This window comes from Anomalospiza imberbis, chromosome 4, assembly GCF_031753505.1.
Source record: "Anomalospiza imberbis isolate Cuckoo-Finch-1a 21T00152 chromosome 4, ASM3175350v1, whole genome shotgun sequence".
NCBI classification, from domain to species: Eukaryota; Metazoa; Chordata; class Aves; order Passeriformes; family Viduidae; genus Anomalospiza; species Anomalospiza imberbis.
In genome coordinates, this window is record NC_089684.1 from 71,951,841 (window position 1) to 71,975,599 (window position 23,759).

General features: G+C 53.7%; 1 protein-coding gene across 1 annotated transcript; it reads right to left on the reverse strand.

The window, feature by feature from the left end:
• Positions 1 to 1,298: 1,298 nt before the first annotated feature.
• Positions 1,299 to 23,418, reverse strand: CYP26B1 (cytochrome P450 family 26 subfamily B member 1). Its single transcript, XM_068189168.1, has 6 exons — positions 23,024 to 23,418; positions 20,882 to 21,106; positions 8,674 to 8,949; positions 7,508 to 7,663; positions 6,126 to 6,407; positions 1,299 to 4,796 (listed from the first exon to the last, which is right to left on the reverse strand). Exons 1-6 carry the CDS (start codon positions 23,225 to 23,227, stop codon positions 4,404 to 4,406), a joined length of 1,536 nt encoding a protein of 511 aa, XP_068045269.1. The 5' UTR covers positions 23,228 to 23,418; the 3' UTR covers positions 1,299 to 4,403.
• Between the last annotated feature and the right edge of the window lie 341 nt (positions 23,419 to 23,759).

Here is a 23,759-nt window from a genome sequence, read left to right on the forward strand (position 1 = left end):
CCTTGGGAATCGTGTCCTGCCCCCTCTGCTCCACCCCAGGCACTCGACACTTTGGTGCTTGTTCCTTCACCCATGGTGTTCTCCTGTGCCAATTCCATAGGGAGCAATTCCTGAAAAAAACAGCAACAGGGAGCAGGATGCACACACAGCTGGAATATTTGCGTTCCCTTCCCTCCTTTCTCCTCCTGGGAAGAGAAGAAAACTCTGGGCAGAAACGGGGAGTCCTGGAGCTCCCAAAAACCTTGGGATGGGTTGGACCTTGGAGCTGTGGCACCTTGCTCAGGTCCATGTCCAGTCTTCAGGGAGGGAGATTCCAAACCTATCCCACTTATTTCAACGCTTGACCATAAAAAATTTATTATTTTATTTTATTTTTATTGTGGAGTTTCCTGTATTTGGATCAGTATCAGCCAGGTTTCACCTTAGTCCAGGTCCTCAGGACCGCATCCCATCTCCAGGGATGGAGACTCCAAATCTCTCCCGCTTGATCTGAATTTTGACAATCCTCCCCATAAAAAGTTTTTATTTTAATTATTTTATTTTGTTTTATTCTATTTTGTTTTGTTTTATTTTATTCTATTTTTTTTTAGAATTTCCTATATTTGGATCCATATCAGCCAGGATTCATCTTGAACAGGTAGCTCAGGTCCAAGTCCAGTCTCCAAGGATGGAGACTCCAATCATCTCCCACTTGATCCAAATTTCGACCATCCTCCCCATAAATTTAATTTTTTTTATTTGTATTTTCTTTTGGAATTTCCTGTATTTGGATTCATATCAGCCAGGGCTCACCTTGGTCTGGGTCCTCAGGACCATATCCAGTCTGCAGAGATGGAGACTCCAAATCTCTGGACATCTTGATCCAACACTTGACCATCCTCCCCATAAAAATATTTAATCTTATGGGGTTTTTTTTGTATTTTGAAGTGGAATTTCCTGTACTGGATTCCCTGTCAGCCAGGATTCACCTTGGACAACAGGTGGCTCAGGACTGTGTCCAATCTCCAGGGACAGAGATTCCCAGTCTCTGGACATCTCAATTCATGGACTTGACCATCATCCCCATAATTTATTTTATTTTTAAGTGGAATTTCCTCTCTTTGTGTCCATACCAACCAGGGTTCACCTTGGCCATGGAGCCAAAATCCCACTTCATCCCAATTTTTGGGATGGTTCTCCCTGAAACCCGGAGGCCACCAGGCCCTCAAAGGAGCAGCAGCTGCAACACGAGACCAAAACCTGGGAGCTCAAACCCCTTTTTATTCTGGAATTCTAGAAAGGAGCCACAGGGATGGGTGTTTTTTTTTTGTTTTGTTTTATTTTGGGATCACAAAATACACAACATTCATTTTAATATGGGACACAGAATATTCTGTACATATTAAAACCCACATGACTGCAACACAACCGCACATGGCACCAACTCCCGAACGAAAAACCCCCACAAGTGCTTTTATCCCTTTTTTTTTTAATATTAAAAACAAATAGAATAAAACATTAATGTTTTTTCCCAGACGACGTTTACAATAGAGGAAAAAAAAATCATATTTTTTACTAAATAACAAATATTTAACAGCACAACTTTATCCTAAATATCTATTTTTGAATTATAACAAAAATAGCACTTATAATAGTTTATAAAGACAGACCAAAAAAAAAACTTGTGTATAAAATAATATTATAGCAAATTGGACTGTGCTAATTAAAAAAAAATCTGAGATTCAAAGTGCTTTATTCTGCAAACCCACTGCAGCAACTTTATTTTTTAGTCAAGTTATATTAGTTAGGACTGGAACAACAAAGCCTGGCTTACTTCAGCCTGGATTAAATACTCCCACACACAAACACTGTATATCCATGGGATGTTAATGGAATTTCAGGGATGGCTGCAGCTCCCATTCCCATCAAAACTCACTCCAGAGCAGGTTTGGTTCTCACTTTGGAACGACATTGGAAGTTAAAATTGAAATTTCAGGGAAAAACCCTTCCCTGATTCCCCGTGAAAAGAGGGATGGAGCCCTTCCAGAAAAGTCTACCCAAGAGATTTTGCCCATCTATCCGAGGGATTTGTCTTTAACCAGACCTTCCATCCTGGCTGTCTGTCCCCCTCTCCAGCTTTTCCCTTTCCCAGCCCACTGACCTCCAAGCACACATCCCAGATGGAAACAGGGGGCTCCTGGAGGGCACCCATTGGGCTCTCACCCTACAGCTCATCCACCTTCCATCCCCATTCCCAAGTCCTACAAAAACCATGGACACCTCCCTGTGTCTGGCGCCTCTCCCGGGACGTTTGTCCCTGGGAGACTCCCATTCCCACCACATCCAGGTTTGTGTTCTCCTTTGCCCTTTGGGATTTGGATTTCCACTCAGCTCCTTTTGGGAACGTTTTCTCTCCATCAGGGACAAGGAAGCACCTGGAATCCCAACAGGGCCTGAGCTAGTGGTGTTCCATTTAAAAATTCCAGGCTGGAAAACTCTGAGCCTCTGCTCCAGGGCTCCTGAGAGCTTCCTGTGGGGTTTGGCATGTTGGTCACCACCCAGGAATAAGGCCGGGATCGGAATGGGAATGGGGAATCCCAGAAGATCAGGAATTTTATTCCAGCTTAAATCAAGCTGTGCACCCTGGTGGGAGGGACCACCACCCCCTGGGATGCTCTGGGGGGATTTTTGGCAGCTTGGCTGACGGCATTCCAACCTCAAGTGCTTCCCTTGGCTCCAAACCTGCCTCCCTCCTCCTTGCCCCCACCAGCGCCGCGCCGGCCAAGGCGGCCTCGCCTCCGCTCACTTCACACTTCCCGCCACCTTCCCAAGAGGCACCTCTTGCCAAAGAGGCAAAGGCACAACCTGCAAAGTCACCTGGTGAGCCACACCTGCCCCTTCTCCTTCCCTATTCCAAGCCCCCAGACTTCTCTGGACCCCTGTGGAGCTGAAAGCCAAGCTGCCCCTGCCAGTGTGGGATCGGTGCCCGTCACCACTCTTGGCCTCCTCGTGCTGTCCGTTCCACCTCAGAGGTTTGGGATGGGACAGAAGTGGGGCTGGATGGGCTGGAAAAGCTGCCCCAAGTCACAGAGGGATCTCCCAATCTGGTGTTTGGCTCTGGTTGGAACCCAACACCTGCCCAGGTACTTGGGGAGCTTTTGCTCCACACCCTCCCAGCACAACCCCCCAGATCTCCACCTCAACCCAGACGCCTCCTGCATGCAGAAAACCAAAATTAAATAACACCCCCAGCAAATGGAAGGCAAGATACCTCTCGGTGGCTGCTGGCTTGTGCTGGAGAGGCTCTGGAATTCTCCTGGGATGCGGGATGGAAGCTGACACGGAGCCCTCTCCTTCCTGCTGAGCTCTCCCGTTGCCAAAAAACCCCAAACACGAGACAAACAAATGCGTGCATTGGCTTAATTCGAGAGATCACTTTTAATGCAAATGCCCCTGGCAGGAGCAGCCCCGGCGCCCCCAGGTGCCCCCAGAGCCGTGCTGGGGTCGGGGGCTGGTGCCAGCACCTTGAGGGGACAGCAAAGGCACCGAAATGTCCCCAAAGTCGGGTGCCTGTGCCCAGGGCTGGCGGGGGGCTGTGGAGGAGGGGGTGCTCACAGGCCGTGTAGCAGCAGCAGGAAACTCAACGAGACAAAAAAAAAAGGCATCCCCCTCCCCAGAGCCCCAAAACATCTTGGAAAATGCAACTCTGCCTCTCCCGAGGCCTCAGGGATGACTCAGCCCCGGGCAAGACACCACAGGAGGGGTTTTTTGGGAAGCAAAATGACCCCTCCTCCTCCTCCTCCCCAGCCTGCCCCGGCACCAGCGGGAGAGGGGCTGGGAATGGGCAGCGTTGTCTCCCCCCGGCAAAGGAAAGGCTCCAACGCCCCGGAATAAACAATACAACCAAACAAATTTAAAAAACAAACAAACAAACAAAAAACCACCTCAAAAAACATAAAAACACTGTTATCACCAGCTAATTTAACACTGTTAAAAACAAAAGGTCAGAGGTCACCCCAGAGCTGCCCCGGGACACCAGACCTCAGATCCTCAGCTGATTCCCAAGCCTTTCCCGCAGTCGGGCCTTCTCCTCCTGGCAGCAGAAGTGTTTTATAGATATTTATATATATATATTTATAATAATTAGATACTGTGTATGGTCGGCCATCCCAGCTCGACTCAGCTTTTGCAGATCTTCCTCCTCCCCGACGAAACAAGACGCCGCTGCCCCGACCTTCTCCGCATCCCGCGGGAAGAGCAAAACACTTTCAGCAGCTTCCCTGCTGGAAAAGCAGTCCCGATCCGGAGGTGAGCGCCGTGGAGAGGCTCCTCATCCCTCTCTCCTCCCCTCCTGTCCATCCCCTCGCCCCCACCCCACCCCTGCATCCCCCGGCCGCCCGTCCCTGGTGCCACCAGCGCGGGCTCTACACGGTGGCCCCCAGCATGGCGTCTGTGCCCGTCAGGATCTCGTTCTGGTTGGAATCCAGTCCGAAGAATTTGACCTTGAGTCCGTCAACCGGGTGGACCACGGGCACCAGGGTGATTCTCGGGAAAGTCCTGGTGGCCAGCTCGAAGCGGCTGGTGCTGGCCAGCTCGATGGCCAGAGCCTTAAGGAAAAGCTTGGCCAGGTGCTTCCCCAGACAGGTCCGTACGCCTCCTCCGAAGGGGAGGTAGTGGAACCTGCCGTCCTTGTCTTCGCTCCGGCCCTGCCCGAAGCGGTCGGGGTCAAAGACGTCCACGTCCTTGAAGACGGGGGCGGTGTCGTGGGTGTCCCGGATGCTGTACATCACGCTCCAGCCCTTGGGGATTTGGAAACCCTGTGGAGAGGCGGGAAGGGGCAGAGAGGAGAGCAGAGTGGGTCAATCCTGCTGGAGAGGGAGCAGGAGCAGGGGGACGAGGTAAAGGAATTTTGTTTCCATGGAATGGTTTGGGTTGGGAGGGACCCTCAACTGATGCTGTCCTGCCTCCATGGGCAGGGACACCTTCCATTACCCCAGGGTGCTCCAAGCCCCATCCAAGCTTGAACACTTCCAGGGATGTGGCATCCACAATACTTGGGCAATTTGTGCCAGGCCGCACCACCCTCACAGTTTTCCCTGCTAATTCCCATTTCTTTTGGGTTTATCCCTCAAGTGTGATGCAGATTTAAAGGAGACCCAGAAAGCATAGCACAAAGAGATGCGAATCCTGGCTTTGTTGCTCCCTCCATCCCAAGGATTCGTGGGATGATCCATCCATTTATTTGCTTTGTGGTCACTGGCAGGAGCTGCTTACCAGGAACCCCGTGGTGCTGAGCAGGGGAAGCAGCTTCTCCCATGCCGTGCCCCACGCATCAGCCGGCCCTTCCCAGAGCATCCCAGAGGATCCCACAGCATCCCACAGCATCCCACACCCCGCCGCCTGTCAGCACCACACACCCAACACCCACGTCGGGGCCTGGGCGATGAGAAATTGGGTGGATTTATCATCCCCTGAGCACTTTAAAAGGTCTCTGACTCAAACCACTGCATTAGGAGGATTTACAGTGACAAGGCAGCTCCCGAGATTCTGTTTTGCTGGGAGGAAATTCCAGCCATGGTGGTGACTAATCCGCCTGTCATCCGGCAGCCTGGAGATGCCCTTTGCCGTAAACCTTTCCCCTGTCACACCCCAGCTCAGAATTTGGCGTCACTGTCACGAGCTGGGCTTTGAAGCATCACACCCGTCTGCTCTTTGACAGCTCCACGCATCCCTTGCTCCACATCCCATCGCTGCTGGATCTGGAGAAAATCCCATTGCCAGAATCTCAGAATTAATTAGGCTGGAAAAGCCTTTGAGATCACCAAGTCCAAGCTGTGAGCTAACACCGCCTCATCCACTAAACCGTGGCACTGAGTGCCACATCCAGGCTTAAACCCCTCCAGGGATGGTGACTCCACCACCTCACCCCATTCCAATGCCCAACCACTCTTTCTGGGAAGAATTTTTTTCCCTAATATCCAGCCTAAACTTCCCCTGCTGCAGCTTAAGGCTGCGTCCCTTTACCCCACCACTGGGAGAAGGACTTAATTAGGCAGGACTTCATTTTGTTCCCTCAGAGGTCTCCTCTAAGCCAGGCTCAAGAGAGCTGGGCTGTTTTGGGGAGCTCAGGGTGCAGCACTACTCACGTCCAGCTCGAAGGTCTGCAGCACCGTCCGGTACCCCCCGGAGATGGGGGTGAAGAGCCGGAGAACCTCCTTGATGACGCAGTCCAGGTACTGGAGGCCGCTGATGTTGTCCAGGCGCAGGGAGCCCTCACAGATGCAGCCGTTGTGGAGGATCCCTTTGCTCCGCAGCTCCTCCCGCAGCTTCTCCAGCACCCGTGGGTGTTTGAGGAGCTGCATGATCAGGGAGGTGCTGGCGCTGGCCGTGGTGGCATAGGCGGCGAAGATGAGCTCCAGGGTGCCATCCTGGGGGGCGGGAGAGGAGCCGGGGTGAGACACAGGGGTGGGGCAGAGGGGCCACCAACCTCATCACGTCAAGGTGCCACGGGGTGCTCTTCTCCCCAAAAGCTTTCCAGCCTGGCCTCAGAATCGTGGGATGGTTTGGGTTGGATGGAAGTTAAGGATCACCTTGTTCCAACCCCAGGGACATCTCCCACTGTCCCAAGGTGCTCCAAGCCCTGTCCAACCTGGCCTTGGGTGCTCCCAGGGATGGAGCAGCCACAGATTCTCCCCAGAAAAACAGCTTAAGATGCAAAGTGACCTGAGGAAGGATCACATTACAAAGCTGGGAGAGGGAAAAATGGAATGTGGCCTCCAAAGGGAGATGGATTCTCCTGGGTGATTTCCCACCAACCAGGATGGATGAGGGGAATCTGGGCAGAGTTTGTGTCCATTGTTAATGGTCTTGGACACTTCCAGGGATGGGGCAGACACAGCCTGGTCACGTTTAACTGGAAGTTCACTCCTTGGACAGCCACCACGAGGAGCTTCACACAGAACGTCTGAGGATCAGAGAAAAAAAGCCCAGGAGATGGCTCTTGGCATGCCATGACCCAGCTGCAGATAAGAACCTGCTGAGGGGCTCCTGTGCCCTGCAGAGGAGGCACCAGGAGAAGTGGAAAGGTCATGGGTTAGAGCTGATCAAGGCTTCTGTTATGACCAGGGAGGTTCAGGTTGGATATCAGGAAAAGTTTTTTTTCCTGGAAGAGGGGCTGAGCATTGGAAGAGGCTGCCTGGGACGGTGATGGAGCCACCATCCCTGAAAATGTTCAAAAACCGAGTGGATGTGGAGTTTTGTGGTCTGGTTTAGTGGGGATGGAGGCTGGCCTTGATGATCTTGGAAGCCTTTTCCAAGCTTAATGATTCCATGGAACGCTTCATAGAAAGGGCTGGGCACAACCAGCAAATTAATAAGGCAACTGGTTTGGATCCACCAACACATCATGGTCCCCCAGCTCTCAGGTCTGCCCCAACAATTCCTCCCTGGAGCATCCCTCGCTTTTCCCTTCAGGAAATCCCTGCCCCAAGCAGAACAACCCCAAGGTGGCCCCAGGGAAGAGCTTTACCTTCAGCTCCTGCATGGTCAGCTCCTTGCCGTGCTCCTTCCCGCTCTCTATCAGGATGTCCAGGGCGTCGGCGTAGTCCTTGCCCTGCGTGTTCTGCAGCTTCTCCTGGATGGCTTTTTCCAGCCCTTTCTGCAGTGTCTCCCGGGCCCGGATTCCCTGTGGAGCAGGAAGTGCTCAGACCACGCCACCAGCAGCACCTTGCCCATCCCAGGAGCTGCAGACGTGCAGCTCAGGACAGGTTCAAGCCATAAAAGCAGAGGCTCAAAGAAGGGTGTGAAGATGCTGGAGGTGTCCCCTGGGCAGGAGGAGTAAAGCCAGGGTGGGGGAGATCACAGGAGGAGTAATCAACACCTAGGTGTAAATGATGGGTCTGGGCTGGGAGCCCCTGTCCAGCACCAGTTCACAGCCCCCGGCTCCTCCTGGGATGCATGGAAATCCCTGGGAAAATTGTGTCTCAAAGGAAAGCCCATTCATTCCAAAGAATCCTCTTCCCGAGCAATTTGATCACCTGGTCCCAGTAAAGCAATTCCTATGGGAGTGCAGCTGCTTGGGGCTAACCTGCTGCTGGGAATGATTCTGGGCTCCGAGGGGATGGAATCGTTCCCATGGGCAAAGAGCAATTAAAAAGAAAATGCAGGGATATCACAAAAATTAATTTTGAACCCCTGTATTTCTGTTATCAAAATTCCCCATGGAAAAAGAAAAAAAGGTTTTATGTCTACTTTTTGATATGTTTTCATTTTGCATCATTCATCAGAAAAAAAACTGGAATACTCCAGGAATTAGAAGGACCTGTTTTAGTTTTGGGAATTACAAGGATCTGTTTTATTTCCCGGAATTACAAGGACCTGTTTCACTCCAAGAACAGGAGGGAATTAAAAGGAGAAGGGTCCCACGGACTAAAAAACACAGGCAAATTGCCAAATGAGGAAAAACATGAATTAAATCTGGGCAAGTCCTGACTATTTCCTGTTGTCAAACCATTCCAACCACCAAGGAACATGTTTTCCTCTGCCTTCTCCACTAAATCAGGAATTGTGGCCCAAAATGGACTCCTTGAGGTCAGAGAATGAGAAATCCCACCAAGAGCGGCGAAAGGCGTGGATTAATCACCACCCATTAATTAATTGGCATTATCAGCGTAGAGAACCCGGCCCAAATCTCACCCTCCTGTAGCCACTGAAGGGCAGATCCACAGGCAAGGAGAAGACGTTCTCCACGAACTGCTGGTAGACCTCGAAGAGGCGGCTGAGCTCCTCGTCGGGGATGCGGAAGCCCAGCAGGACACGGATGGCCATGCGGAACGTCAGCTTCTGCGCCTCGTGGTACACGTTGATGGGCTCGGGGTTGCTGCTCCAGGCCCGCAGGGTGTCCTTGATCACCAGCTGGATCTTGGGGAGATAACTCTCCAGAGCCTCATGGCTGAAAATCTTGGAGAAAACCTACGGAAAACAGCAAGGAGAGGTTTGTCTACAGCCATAGCACCCCTGGCCTTCTCCAAGGTTTCCTACAGGGAGCTGTTGCCATTCCAATCTCTTCATCCAGTTCCTAAAAAAGATGCCAGAAACACCAGCTCCTCCCCGAGATTCCCACCATGACCATGACAAGCAACCGGGAATAACAGAGCAAACCAGGGATGGGAGGAATTCCTTCATCCCAGGTGTGGCAGGATGGACAGAGCCGGCTTTCCGTGTCCAAAGTATCCCAGCTCTGTTCATCCCATGGTTTGGGTGTCACTAGTGCACCTTTTCCACAGGGATTCTCCAGCGTCCAACACAGACACAACGGGAAAACACAACTCTCCCAACGGGAAGCACTGACAATTCCTCCCATCTCTTCACCACCTTTGCTTTTTTTTTTTTTTAATGGATGCAAAACGAAGCAAAATAATTATTTTGGAGCCTTTAGGATCTCTGTGGAATCTGGCTGAACTCCGACAGGGGTTCAAGCGGGGAAGAGCCTCTGCACGTACGCAGAGGCCGCGATCGCCCTCGGCTCATTTCCTTGGGAAACCAGGGAAAAAAAATTCCTGATGTCAGCAGCCAGCGTTAATTTAAGCTCTGCGAGTAAACAGTGAGCAGGACTGGGCCTCCCCAGGTCCCCCACGCTAACGGCTCCTTACTCCAATTTTTTTTCCTCCAATTTGGGCCAGGGCCCGCGCGAGGAGCTCAGCAATGCCAGGAATGTCCCTTCCCAGCACAGCAGCGCTTTCATTCGGCATTCCCGCCGCATCCCTCCCCGAGCAAGGGGGGAAAGTGCTGTTTGTTTATTTTTTATTAACCTACACACACGCACGGGGCAGGACGCACACGCACCGCAGGCCTCCAGGAAAATCCAATTAAACCAGGATTCCAAGGAGGGAGCTGCACGCCGGAGCCTCCACCGGTGGCCGTTTCCCGGCGGGAATGGAGGCGAGGTGGGGGGGCTGCCAAGTTATCAACCCACCGAGAGAGGAGCGAAATCAAAGCCACCCCCTCTTTTCCATGAGCGCCGGGCTCGCCGGAGCTGTAAATGTGAGAATTTCCTCCGCAGTCAGCACTCCAAGGGAAAGGTAATATTTTCCTGGCTGCGACCCCTCATTGCTAATGCCCGGCGTTCCCTGGGAGTTTGTTTGGTGAAAAAACACCTCTGTCCCCTGGCAGCTCCGGGCAGGAGGCTCCGGAGCCTCCACAAGAGCCGCTTCACAGCGCCCCAGGTTGAGCCCCCAGTAAAAACTCAGCGCACGGCGGGCCCGGCGCTGAGCCGCCCGCGGATATCCCGGGAGGGGAGGATGGATAGGGAAGGGAATCCGAGCCTGGGGACATGGAGCCATCCCTGGATGGCCGCACGGAGCCGAGGCATGAATGAATGAGAGGAGGAATCAATGAATGAATGAATGAACAGCAGGGAGCGAGAGCACGGCGAGGGCGCGGGACGGGGCGGCGGCGGCCGCCTCCTGCCTGCATCCAGAGCCGGGAAAGGCAGCGGCGTTCAGGCATTTTCTGCTGGAAAAAAAACAGCTGCTCGGGCAGGAAAAGCTGGAGAGGGTAAAGCCGAGACCCTCGGCTGCGTGGGGAAGGTGGGAAGGGAGTGGGGAAGGTAGGAAGGGAATGGGGAAGGTGGGAAGGGTGTGGGAAGGGACGGTTCTTTTGTGCATGAGCAGGACACCGGGTTTGATGCAGAGCCAGGATCCATGAGCTCTTCCACAGGGATGGGACAAGACCACCTCGGTGGGGCCGGTGAAGGGACACTGCTGTGTCCCCATCCAGCTCTCACCTGCCCTTCATCCATGCTGAGGAGCTTGGAATAAGGACAGAGGCTCCCACTGAATGTCCCGAAACGTTTCCCATGCCTCAGTTTCCCCATCCGGAAGCAGGGCCAATGAGGGGACAACTCTGCTTTAGGAGCACCGGGTCTATGTCCCTGCTGGGAGCCACCATCCCACTGGAGGTGGCCTTTGGGGGCTTCTGGCCTCGTTCTTCCCTGGCATCTCCCACAGGAGAAGCACCTGGGGACCCCCGCGCCCTAAAGAAAGGACACAGTCCCAGATGTGCCTCTGGTCCCAAAACAGCTGCCGTGGTGCGGGGGGCTGGATCCACACCCCCGGATCAAGACAGGCTCCCAAGAGGAAAGATCCTGTCCTAAGGATTGGTGTGAACAGAAGCGGGGATCCTTTGGAAGAGAAAACCAAACTCCTCCCTAAGGGATCAGCACAAACCTGACAAGGGGGAAGTTAAGCGCTTGGGGGTGAGGGGGATTTTGTTCTTTCTCTGCAATTTTGGGATCTCTCCTCGTGCCAGGAGGCTCCTCCAGCTGGCTGCTCCCTGGAGCTCCCAACCACGGCCCAAGCCCCGGCCGCGCTGCTCCGTCCCGGCCGCCGCCGCTGCGCTCGCACCGCCTAATCCCACATGTCAGCAGATCCTTCCCCGGCCAGACACAAGTCTGGATCCCCTTCCAGTCACCTCCAGTTCAACCCTGCATCTTTCCAGTTGATTAAAAAGGAGGAGAAGGCAGCCAACTTTCCCCGACGAACCCCGGCGCGTTCCTAGCCTAAAATTCCTGCGCCCTCTAGTGAAGTCGAGCCGAGTGGCTCGGCTGCTCCAGGAGCGAATCCACGCAAAGCCGAGGAGAATCGGGGCAAGAAAAAGTTGTTACAGAGCTGCCAAGAGGCAAAATCATCTCTAAGCTCAGCTTTGTGAACCCTGAGATGCCACAGCCCGGCTGCGGTGGCACCCAGCCACAAGGGTCAGGATTTTTTGGGGACGCTGGAAAGAGTTTTTCCACATCAGGGTATGTCCCAAAAGAGCCAAATCTGGGAATTTGCTCCACCCAAGGGTGCTCATTTCCACCATACACCCACACCGACGGAGACCCCACCACCCAGCGAGCCCGGCTGGAACCTTCCCACTCCCCCTCGCATGGAAAAGGATATTTAAGGATTTATGGTTTTCCAAAGGCAGAAAATGTCTTCCCAGCACCTCAGCTCCAGCTACACGTGACAGCAAAGTGCCCCCACTCCCAGCTGGAGAACACCCTAGGCCCCATCCTTAATCCATGGCCAAGGAGAGGGAATTTAAGGGAATTCTGTGAGCTCCAACAGTGATTCCACGCATGGTTGGGGTGTGGGGGACCACATTTTCCGTGGCTTTCTCCTTCCCACTCCAAGCACCAGCACCAATCCCTGCCTTTTGCCATCTGTGATTTGCAGGCCCCTTGCTCCCACCTGGCACATACTCCCAAAAGAGGGAACGGAGCTTTCTGTTCCTCCCCTCCAGGGGGAAAACTGAAATTTTGGGATCAGCCACCTGCATCCCATCCAGCCGAGAGCCGCTGGCCCGACCAAAGTGAAGCGGGATGAGCCTGGAAATGTTTTCAGGAACCAATTTGGCACCTGCTAGAGGTTTGGCTGACAGGAGACGTCGGGAAGCATCCAAAGCAACATCTCAACCTGGATTTGTCCTAATTCTTCCCACATTTCCAAAGACCTGGCTGTGTTTGTCCCAGCCCTGTCCCATCACCACATTATCCTGGATGTCTGCCCCTCTCCAGAGCCCATTCCCATGCTCCAGCGGGCTTGGAAACTGGGATATTTTTGGAGGTGGTTCATGAGCAAGAGGCCGTCCTGGTACTGGGAGCATGAACAAAAGGAAAACACAGCAAAAAAGTTGGAAAGGCACCACAAAAGGAGAGAAAATTCCAAAAAAATCCCATTCCTGCCTGGACATTCTGCTTATAAAAGGTTCAGCCTTTGCACACAGCAAAGAACTGATTCCTTTTCTCCCCTTTTTCCTGTGGAAAATGAGGCACATGGAAGGCTCCATCCTGGAGGAATCCAGGCTCTCGTGAACGCTCCAGCCTCCAAAGAAGTCTGGGAATAGGAGCTGGAGCCTCCAGGCTAAAAGGAATGACATGCCTTTGCCAAAGGCTCTTGCACTGAAATTCACATGATTCCCCCCCAAAAAAATCTGCTGGGAAAAATGGAAGGATCATTTCGGATCCTTGGGTCATGTCATGATGCATCTTTGAGGGTTGTCCCTACCTGTGATTTTTCCATATTAAAAAAAAAAAAAAAAAAAATTATAAGAAACTCCAGCATTTCCAGTCAGGTTCAGAATAAAATTAAGTGCAAGATCTGCATTTCCCCACAACTCAAAAATCTCCATGTTCAAGAATCCCTCCTACAAATCCCCACCATGGCATGGGAGGATTTTGACCCCAAACCCTTTAAGGCCCTGCTTTAAATCCCGAATTTTCAAGGCTGAATTGTTAAAGGGGCTGTGGGGGAGAGCCAGGACCAAGCAGGACCTGCCTCAGCAGCCCCTCTGCAAAACTGCCTCAGTCTCCCAAAAATTCCATCCCCAGCAAAATTCCATCAAGAAATTTCAGCTTCTCGGCCAAATTTATGGAGATACCAAAAGGCACTGGGATTCATCAGCTTGGGAATGCTGCTCCAAGTGTCCTCTCCCTCTTTATTTATGGAGAAAAAGGAGAATAAAATTCACCTTATGCTCCTCAAGGCGGGAGAGCGATCCCACGTCCATGGATGTCACAGGAAAGCAATGGGAGCTGTGTCCAGAGAAAAGGGATCAGAAAGGTGGGATCAGCTGGCCGGGATCCTGCTGGGATCCCTGTGGTTGGAGCCTGGGGAAGGAGAATCCCACAAACTCAGCGGGCACAGTCGGAGCTCTCATTGCTCAGGGAATGATGGAACAGTTTGGGTTGGAAGAGACCTTGAAGACCTAATTCCGACCCCTGGGATGGGCTATCCCGACTGGTGATGGATCTCTGCCTGTGGTGTGGGCATGAAGGATTCCCTGGAGTCAAGGAGGAGGAGAACAGCTTTTCCAGGGAACCAGTGGAAGTGAAATATTAGGAGGAAAATCCCAGTTTTTACTGAGCCGATGTGCTTTCCTGGAACATGGAGAGAGGACAAAAGGGAAGGATCCTTATGGATTTAAGTAACCCAGAACAGGGATTCTCCTAGAGACAAAGCCAGCCTTAAAAATAAACCAGTTCTCGGTCCTGCCAGGAATTCCAGGAAATGGGAACAGAGAAGAGCAAGAGGTGGCCATGCTCAGGAGGGGATGAGTGGCAAATTCCCAATCCACGGTGCAGCCACTTCATCCCGAAGGAATAAAAACCCCCTCCAGAGCATGCATGATCTCGTGGCAGGAATAAGGGAGAAAAATCTTGGAAAAGGGATTCCTCCAAGGAAATTCTGAGGATTGCAAGATCTCCACGGAATGAGCAAACACCTGAGGAGCTCCTGCAGACCAGGTGAGGATTAAAGCTCCTCCAGGGAGGAGGTGGCAGGGGCTGAGGTGACCCCACAAGGTGATCCCAGCTTAAGGCCACCCTACAAGGAGAAGGAAGCTGGAGAACCAGCAGCTGAGAGAGATTTAATGGGAAAAATTCCACCTGGAAAATGACGGAGAGCTCCGTTACCACCAGAGGGATAAGTGGAATGTCGCAAGCCACAACTGAGGAGGTTCCTTGAGCTGCTGAGCTGCTTGGGAGGATGGATGGAAAAAACAACGGTGCAGGATGGATCCTGACTCCCTGACATCCCTGGGATTCACTCCTGGTCCCTCACATCCCTGGGATTAACTCCCCATCCCTCTGGAAGTGGAGCCTGGATGGCAGTTCCACCCAGTTGCTGCCCAAGAAGGGCCTTCACCTTCTCCGTGCCTCCCAGGACAACAAAAAGCTCCCACCCTGGATGGCACGGGAAGGTGGAAAATCCAATTTTGGGGATGTCCAGCTCCCAGGGTATCCCGCAGCCGCAATCCTGCTCCGCCAGCACAGCGGACTCGGAGCTCGTGGGGAGTTTTGGGCTGGAAGGCACCATGAAATCCCCCCAAATTTGTGTTTTGGCAGGAGCTCCTCCATTTGGCTTTTTTTTTTTAATCCTTTGGATTAAAAGTGGCAATTTTTTTTAATCCCTTGGATTAAAACTGATTAAACTAATTGAAATTACTCTGGATTTACACCCCTGGAGATGACAGCACTGCTTGGTGTAAAGTCAAGGAGCCAACCCAGCCCAGGAATTCTTCCCCCAGCGTGGGAACAGGAGCCATTCTCCATCCATGGAAAATTTTCCCTGTTCCAGAGGCTTTTGCCCTTGCATTAAGTCTCCTGCCCTTGCATTAAGTCTCCCAGGGCATGGAGAAGGGGCTGGGGCTGGTGGCAGCTGGAATTCAGCCTGTTTGATATAATTTTGGGAGCTGGCTCTGATGAATTGGGATGGTTTCTTTTCCAACACAGGCACATGGAACAGGCTGGGAGGGTTGGATAGACATGAAAAAAAAAAATCCTAAAAACCCTAAAAAAAAAAAACCCTCTTAACCACTTCGGTCGAGGTTTTTTGTAGGAAAAGATCCATTCCTGCCACCTCCCATCCCTCCTTCCTCCTCCAGCCCTCTCCCCCATCCCGATCCCGATCCTTCCCTCCCCCCCAGCCGAGCCCGCGGCAGCTGGTTTATATTTGGCTGTAAATTTATGGCCCCTTTTGTGTTCCTAATCCCCTCGCAAACGATATGAAAGCCTCGGACCTTTCCACTCGGTGCTAATGAGCTCAACACTTGCGTGCCTCGGAGGCAGAGCATTAATTGCGGTGTGTTAATGAGCGATGGAGCTTTGGACACTGAGACAAACCAGGGCCCGCTCCACTCCCTGCTGCTCCCTCCTGGAATCTCTGGATGTCTCCCCAGCAATCCCATGGATTGCTTTTATTTTATTCCATCTTTGCCTTTTTAATTCTTTTTTTTTTTTTTTTCTCAGCTGGCTGTGCCTATTTCGGGATGGCTCTGCTGGAAGATGAGTCCAGCCCTCTCCTGCCAAGCTGGGTGATCCCGAGGAAAGTCTGATCCCACCTTTCCCTGTGGATCCTGGGAATCTCCTTCCTGGCCCTGGGCGCTGCTCAGACTTGACCTAAACCCTGAAGGCCATGTCCTGGTCATTCCCAATTCCCATTTCCTTCTCCACCAGGATCCCTCGCAGGCACAGGAGTGCTGAATTCCAGCTTCTCACTGGAATTGGATCCCGTGAAAGCAGAGGCTGCAGGATCCCTAAGATCGGGTTTGTTCTGCCCTCATTACGGCTCCTTTCACCCCAGAATCGATGCTCCCAAAATCTGGGGTTTTCTAGGTGGAAATGGGATTTGAAGAGGTTGACAAGGACAAGGTGGGATCAGATTGGACAAGGATGGAGGAGAGATCCAGGGTGGGACCAGAGCGGGATGGGGAGACCACTGGAGCATGGAGCAGGAGCTGGAATGATCCCACCAACCCTTCTCAGGGAGTTCCAGCAGGAGCTCCAATCCCAAGGGATGACATTCATTTCTCACGGGGTGGGCAGGGACGGGGATCTGCCACCAAAAACCCGGAGCAAAGACCCTGCTCAGCCGCCAAGATCACTCCCGTGAGGAACCTGGAGGTGATTCCAGACAAAAATTCCACTGTGGAGCTCTGGCTCCAGCAGGGGTGGCCCAGATCCTTCTCCAACATCAACAGAAACTCTGTGATCCAGCAGCAGGAACAGCCTGGCTGGGATAAATATCCCAGAAAATGGAAGAGGAGTTTGGAGCTGCTGTTGTTTATTCCTTGTAAACTTCTCTGGTCACCCAGCTCTGTCCGAGGCCAAGGCCAGAGCCAGCACCAGGGACATCTGCAATGAAGCCATTCCATGGCACAGGAATTTTCCCCGTTCCCAGCCCTCCATCCTGCCCCTCATCCCAGCTCCAGGCTGACTCCAAACCCTCTCTGTAACCGGAGAGCTCATTTCCCAAAACAGGGACGTTTTCCTCAATTTATAGGAATTTTCAATGCCAGTGACATCTGCATTCCCTGCCGCAGGAATTCTCTATTCCCAGCCTTCCATCCCTGCCCCAAGCTGATTCCATATCCTGCAATTCCTTCTCTGTAACTGGAGAGTTCATTGACCAAAACAGGGAATTTATAGGAATTTTGACAGACTCCTGGAGGGGTAATTTGATAAGTTTGGGATGGGAAAAGGCAGAGAGCTTCCATAGGGTTAGGATTGGGGTCCTCCTGAGCACCTCCTGCATCCCAGGATCCTTTACCAACACCTACAGGATCAATACTTCTGGATATTCTATATGGAACGGGATAATGAATCCATAAAGATCCTGAAAAACAGCTGGGACATGGAAACAGGAAAGAGAGAAGAGCTCCAAAACCTGGATCATCCCACCCTATCCCTGATCCCATCCAAACGTCCTCCAGCAGATCCAGTGGGAATTCGTTGATCCCGGAATTCCACCAAGGAGCTGAAATTCCTTGGAAAGCTCCACCAAGCAGCTGATCCCTGGCAGAATCCCAGAACCCTCCTGCAAGAACATGTTGGGTTTGGAGCTCATCTCCACATCCCGGTGACAATCTGGAGACCACGGATCGCCTGCCAGGGAATGCTGGAAGAGGAGCTGCTGGAAATAAATGCAGCTCCGTGGGGTTTGGGGAAGGTGAGGGGGATTTCTGGCCTTGGACAAGAGCTGGAGATGATCCCAAATGGTTGGAAGGGCAGCAGAGATGGGTTCCACGCTCTGCTTTTCCTCATTTTGGCCAAAATCCTGCGCCAGGAGAGGAATCCCGCCTCAATTTATGGCAGGATCAGGAAATCGGGAAGGGACAAGAGAAGGCTCGAGCTCAGAGACGAAGCAAATCCCAGAATCCGAGATGTCACTGAACACCAGAAAACCCCGCAATGCGGGGAAATCCTGGGTCATCATCCACCAAAGAGATTTTCCAGGAAATCCTCTCTCCATGGAGCTTCCAACTGCTCCAAATCACTCAATGAACCTCTCAAGAGCAGTGCCCTCACTGTGGAAATTGGGAGATTCCGTGGGAAATTCTGCCTTTTCCAAGCTCTCTCCTTGCTTCCCTGGCAGGTCAAGAGGAGAACTCGGGCTTGGTTTAAGATTTAAGCTCACCCTAGGTCTAAATCCTTTCTCCTGAGAGCTCTCCAAGTTTCAGGGTGGGGAGAGCTGGAAGTTGGAGCCGTGGAACAAGAAAAAATTGGGATTAACGAGCTCCGGAGAGGCCTCACCTGAAGGAACGAGCTTTAATCTGGTCCTGGGAATCCTGATATGAGCAGAATGATCAATTTTAACCCCATTAGAGGCAGGCTCAGTTTATCTCCATGCGCAGCTCGGGGATGGGTTTTTAGGGAGAAGAGGATTCCCTAAATCGGGATCAGCCCAGGGTGGGTGAGGTGGGAGGTGCTTGGCTCCCAAAAGCGGTGATCAGCAGGAGATGGAGTGAAAAAACGAGGCTAAAATGCCTGAATTCCAGAGCTGGGCATGCTGGACTCAATCTCCAGCTGATGAAAGGGAAAACTTAAAAAGGATTAACTCCCAGAGTGTCCCAGATCCCAGGAAAAGAGTTTGTGGGATCTCAAAGAGCAGCAAGGAGTGGGAGGAGGAGCCAGGGTTATCCTGGGACAGGGTTTTGCTGGAATACCTGAGCTTGGGAGGCTTTTGGCCACCCCTGATGCAGGAATTAGGATTTAGACGTTAATTGGGATTTAGGAATGAATTAAGAATTGGGATCCTTGTCGGCTTGGAATCACAAGTGATGCCAAAAATCATGGAATTGTGGAATGGCTTGAGTTGGAAGGGACCTTGAAGATCATCAATTCCACTCCCTGTCATGGCCAGGGACAGCTCCCACTGCCCCAGGGCGCTCCAAATCCCATCCCAGCCTGGCCTTGGGCACTGCCAGGGATCCAGGGGCAGCCACAGCAAATCTGGGAATTCCATCCCAGCCCCTCCCCACCCTCATAGGGCACAATTCCTTCCTAACACCCAACATCCAATCAGGATGCAAAAAGCGTTTTGAGGAGCACAGTGGAGATCTTTAGGACCGAGAACATCCCAAAAGCTTCGGGTTTCAGAGTTTCGGGTTGGCCATGTGGTTTTTCCCAGTAGGAAAAACCTGGGAGTGAGAACACCAGGAAGAGCCGTGGAGGAGAGAGGAAACCTCTGCCGGGTTTGTGGTGCTGGCATCGCCCAGCCCAGCCCTGGTGCCAATCCCAAACCCACCAGGATCCCACAGAGGTCAGGCCTCCCTTTTCCATGACCCCATAACCCACACTCCCCTGTGCCTGCTCCCGAGGCCGGAATTCCGTGGTTTTATGCAGGCAAGAAAAGGCCAGTTTAGATGAGCAGAAAATAATCCAGAGGTGCAGGAGGGTGAAAGGAGCAGGGAATGGGCACAGAGACACCTGCAGATCTCTGCCTGATCCCACCTAACCCTCCTTGGATAGGGATTAAACCTTCCTTGGATAGGGAATAAACCTGGCCTGGATGGGGAATAAACTCTCCTTGGATAGGGAATAAACCAATTTTCCTCCTCGATGGAGGCAGCCCCATCACCATCCTCCTTGGTTGGAAAAACATCTCCATTTTTAAGGAAAAACCCCAGAACTGGAGGGGCTGAGCTGGCCCTGGTTTGGGGCAGGGACAGACACAGCTTTTTTTGTGGTGTCACTCCTAAAAACTGTGACTAACGGGTGTCATGTGCTGTTTGCTTTCCCGCCATCTCCCCCAGGAGAAAAGAGGGAAGGAATTTTCGGAGGTTTGGAAGGGGTTTTACAGCCTCCAAAAGAGGAAACGCTGCTGGAGCGGGGAGCCGGCCTTGCGGCAGGGATGGGGACGGCCTCGTGTCCCCAGCAGTGTCACCAGTGCTGTGGTGGGGGACACCCCCCCGCGCTTCATCCCTAATCATTCCCAGCCCAGATCCAGCTGGGGAAGAGCCCATGGAGGATGGGGTGTGACAGCCACGGCACCGCTGCCACCAACCCTACACGGGGACCGTCCCCACCTCTGCTGGGGCTCAGCACCCCAAAGCACGCTGGGGTTCTGAGGGGGGGGTGTCACCTCAGGGGGACACAAAAGGGATCCCAGCACCCCCAAACCAGCTGGCCCGGGGGTGTCACCTCAGGGGGACACAAAAGGGATCCCAGCACCCCCAAACCAGCTGGCCCGGGGGTGTCACCTCAGGGGGACACAAAAGGGATCCCAGCACCCCCAAACCAGCTGTCCCGGGGGTGTCACCTCAGGGGGACAAAAAGGGGCTCTGCACCCCCAAACTGGCTACTGTAGGGATGTCACCTCAGGGGGACACAAAAGGGGTCCCAGCACCCCAAATTTTCTACCCTGGGGGTGTCACCTCAGGGTGAAACAAAGGGGTCTGAGCACCCCCAAACCAGCTGCCCTGGGGGTGTCACCTCAGGGGGACACAAAAAGCTCTCAGCCCCCCCCCAGCCACCGCTTCAACCCAGAACCCCCACCTTCATCCCAAATTCCCTGAAATCCCAGGAAGTTCTCAGCACCACCCCCTCCACCAAAAGCTCCTCGGGGTGTCCCTGCAGTTCGGGTGGGGGGGTGACAATCCGTGGGCGCCCCCCCTCGATCCACATCGCCCTTTTTAAGACCCCTCCCCGCCGCCCGTCACGCGTGTCCCCATCGCGGGGGGCTTGGGGCGACACGCGTGTCCCCCCCACCCCCCCCACCCCGATCCACCTTGAAATTCCTCAAAGGATCAGAGGGGAAAAGGGGATAAAGGGGGGAAAAAGGGAATAAAATGAAAGAAATGGAGGGGGAGAAGGTGGGGGAGGAATAAGTAAGGGCAAGGAAAGGAGGGGGAAAAAGGAAAGGGTGAGGAAAAACGGGGCGGGGGGAAGAAAGGGGGAGGAAAAACAAGGGGAAAAAAGGAAAGGGCGAGGAAAGGAAGGGGGAAAACAGGAAAGGGCAAGGAAAAACGGGGAAAAAAAGGAAAGGGCGAGGAAAAACGGGAGGCAAAAAGGAAAGGGGAAGGAAAAACGGGGGGAAAAAGGGAAAGGGCGAGGAAAGGAGGGGGAAAAAGCGGGGACACCGACCTTCCTCTTGTGGCGGTGGATGTCGCCGATGGAGTTGGCCACGGTGTTGGGGCCCAGCAGCATCCGCGTGCTCCGCGGCCACTCGGTGCTCACCAGGTGGTGCTCCCCCATCAAGATCTTGCGCACGTTCTCCGCGCCCGTCACCCGCACCAGCGGCCGCCCCAGCAAGTGCGTCTTGAACACGTTCCCGTACTTCTCCCGCCGCGAGGACTGGAAGCAGGAGCCCTGCGGGGGTGTCGCGGGGTTGGCACGGTCGCGGGGTTACGCCCGCGGTGGGAATTGGGGCAGAATTTTGGGGGGGGGGGGATTAGGGTCACCCCGTGTCCAGCCCGCCCGCTCTTCCCGCAGCCCGGCGGGGGTCGGTGCCTTCCTTCCCCCCCTTCCTCCCTCCTCCCTTTTACTTCTCCCTTTACCTCCCCTGTCACTTTTAAACATATTCCTATTTCTTCTCATTTCCCCCACCTTTTTTTCCCCTCCTTCACACCCTCCCCCCTATTTTCCCCCCTCGCTTTTTGTCTCTCTTTTTTTTTTTTCTTTTTTTTCCCCCTTTTTTTTCTCCCCTCCCTCCTCGCTCAGGCTGATTTTACCCGAGGAAGGCAGCGCTTTGCCTAAGTAAATCTCCAGATTTCAGGGACTTTAATAACTTTCCCACATGCTCCAGGGGCTTTTGTCGGCGGAGAGGCGGACGGAGCCGCAGCGATAGCGGGGGGGTCCCCCCAAAAAAACCCCCCTGGCGAGCGGGGAGAGGCGCTGCGAGCGCCGCGGCCGCGCCGCCGGGCTGGGAGCGCGGGTGTTTATTTTGAAACAAAAGCGCGGTTGTGAGGTTCAGATGTTCAGGTGACCCTGTTTCTTGATCTGCGCAAATATAATTAAAGTCCTTTTTGTGGCATTAATAAAGAGTTATTTGTACACCATTTCCAGGGCAGCACAAAGAGCACCTTTATGCGGCACAAGTTGCGAATGGAGTCCAATTTATACAAAATTTTTGTATTTTTAGCCCTGGACTCTGTTTGGACGGAGCCTGTGGAAAAGCGAGAACCCTTTTCTGGTCCCCCTGTAAAAATCTGATAAATTTCTTTAAAAAATAAAGCCCTATTGAGAGCGTGCCGTTAACCCCTTCGGCGCCGGGGGCGGGCGGCGGAGCGGGGCCGCCGTGGCGGGGCTTCCCCGGCGGTGGCGGCGGCGGGGGGGGGGACGACGACACCGGGGGACGCCGCCGCTGTCCCCGCCGGGACCGGGCTGTCCTGCCCCGCCGCGGGCTGCGGCGATGAAGGGCGGGAGCATCCTCCTTTGATTACTATAATTAATTTTTTTTTTTTTTTCCCTTTTTGCTGCTGGGAGGAGAGAGGGGGAAACCCTGGCGCGGCTTCGCCTCGGGGGTTCCCTCCCGGGATGCTGCGAGCCTCGGGGTGCCCCGAGCCCGGCCCGCGGCTCCCCGCGGAGCCGGGCACCCCCCGGCCGCCTCCTGCCTCTCTCCTCCTGTGGGATTTTTCCCCTTTCCCCCCGATTTTTTGGCAGCCGCCCCGCGGTGCGGGGGGATCCCGCTCCGCCCGCCGCTGTTGGGCGTTTAGCGAGGTTAATCCCGGGTTAATCTCCCGATTACCTCGGCGGGCTTCCCCCGCCGCGGGAGCCGGGACGGGAGCAGCGCCGGGAGCGGGGAAGGGACGGGGACGGAGCCGCGGCTCGGGGGGGGACACGAGCGGCGGAGCCCCCGCATCCACCCCGGGCCGCCTCCTCCCGCGGCTCCGGCGCTACGGATTTCAGGTTTTGGCAAGAATTGAGGCTGAGGAGGGGAGGAAGAGAAGGGGGTGGGCAGCGCAGGGGCGATGCCGAGCCCGGGCAGCCCCGGCGAGCCCGGCCGGGAGCGCGGCGCGGGGCGAGCCCAGCCCGGCCGCGCTCCCTCGGTGCCCCCGCGGCCACCGCCGCTCCCCCGGCTCCGGCTCTCCCTCCCCAGCTCGCCGAGAAGCATGATGCAATCGGAAGGGAAAGAAGACGGGGGGGAAAAAAAATACAGCGAGAAAAAGCCCTAAAAACACCCTAAAAAATACCGATTCAAAAAAAAAAAAAAAAAACCCAAAAAAAAAAACCGGTCCCAACCCAGCTTCCAGAGAAGAGAGCAGGGAAGCAGGGAATCCTCCTTACCTGCAGGAGCCAGTGGAAGGTCTCTCCGATTAAAGGGAATCCCATGGAGCCTTTGGGGATTGGTAGCTTGCAGGTTTTGTCGCGGGTGGCAGCCCAGCGGAGCTGCCACAGCTGTTGGGACACGGCCAGCAGCAAAGTCAGTGACACCAAGCACGCGGCGAGGGTAGCCAGTGCCGAGACGAGATCAAAACTTGCAAAAAGCATATTTGGAAAGAAGGGAGGAGGAGGAGGGTGGGGAGAGAAACAGCCCCTTGACAGGCACCGCGCTCGCACCCACACACACGCGCGGAGAGACGGCGAGTGCGGAGCGCCCGCTCGGCGCTGCCTGGGGGGTCCTGGGGCGAGGGGGGCCCCCTCTGCGCTGGCAGGTTGGGGAAGCGGCGAGGGGAAAGAGGGGGAAAGGAGGGAAAATTAAAAAAAAAAAAAAAAATTAGGTGGGGGGAAAAAGCTGTGGTTGCTCTGCCCCTCGCTGCGAAGTTTGGGCTTGTTTGGGGTAAACTTGACAGAGTGACACGGAGAAAAAGCACCACGCGCGCACGGAATGAGAGGGGAAAGGGGAAAAATAAAATAGGAAAAGCAGCGCCCTCCGCAAAAATGGGGTGGGGGTGATGAGGAGGGAAAAAGGCGAGGGTAAAAATTAGCAAAAAAAAAAAAAAAAAAAAAGAAAAAAAAGAGGAAGAAAAAAGAAGAAAAAAAAAACTGGAGTGGCGGAAAAAAAAAAAAAAAAGACCCCAAA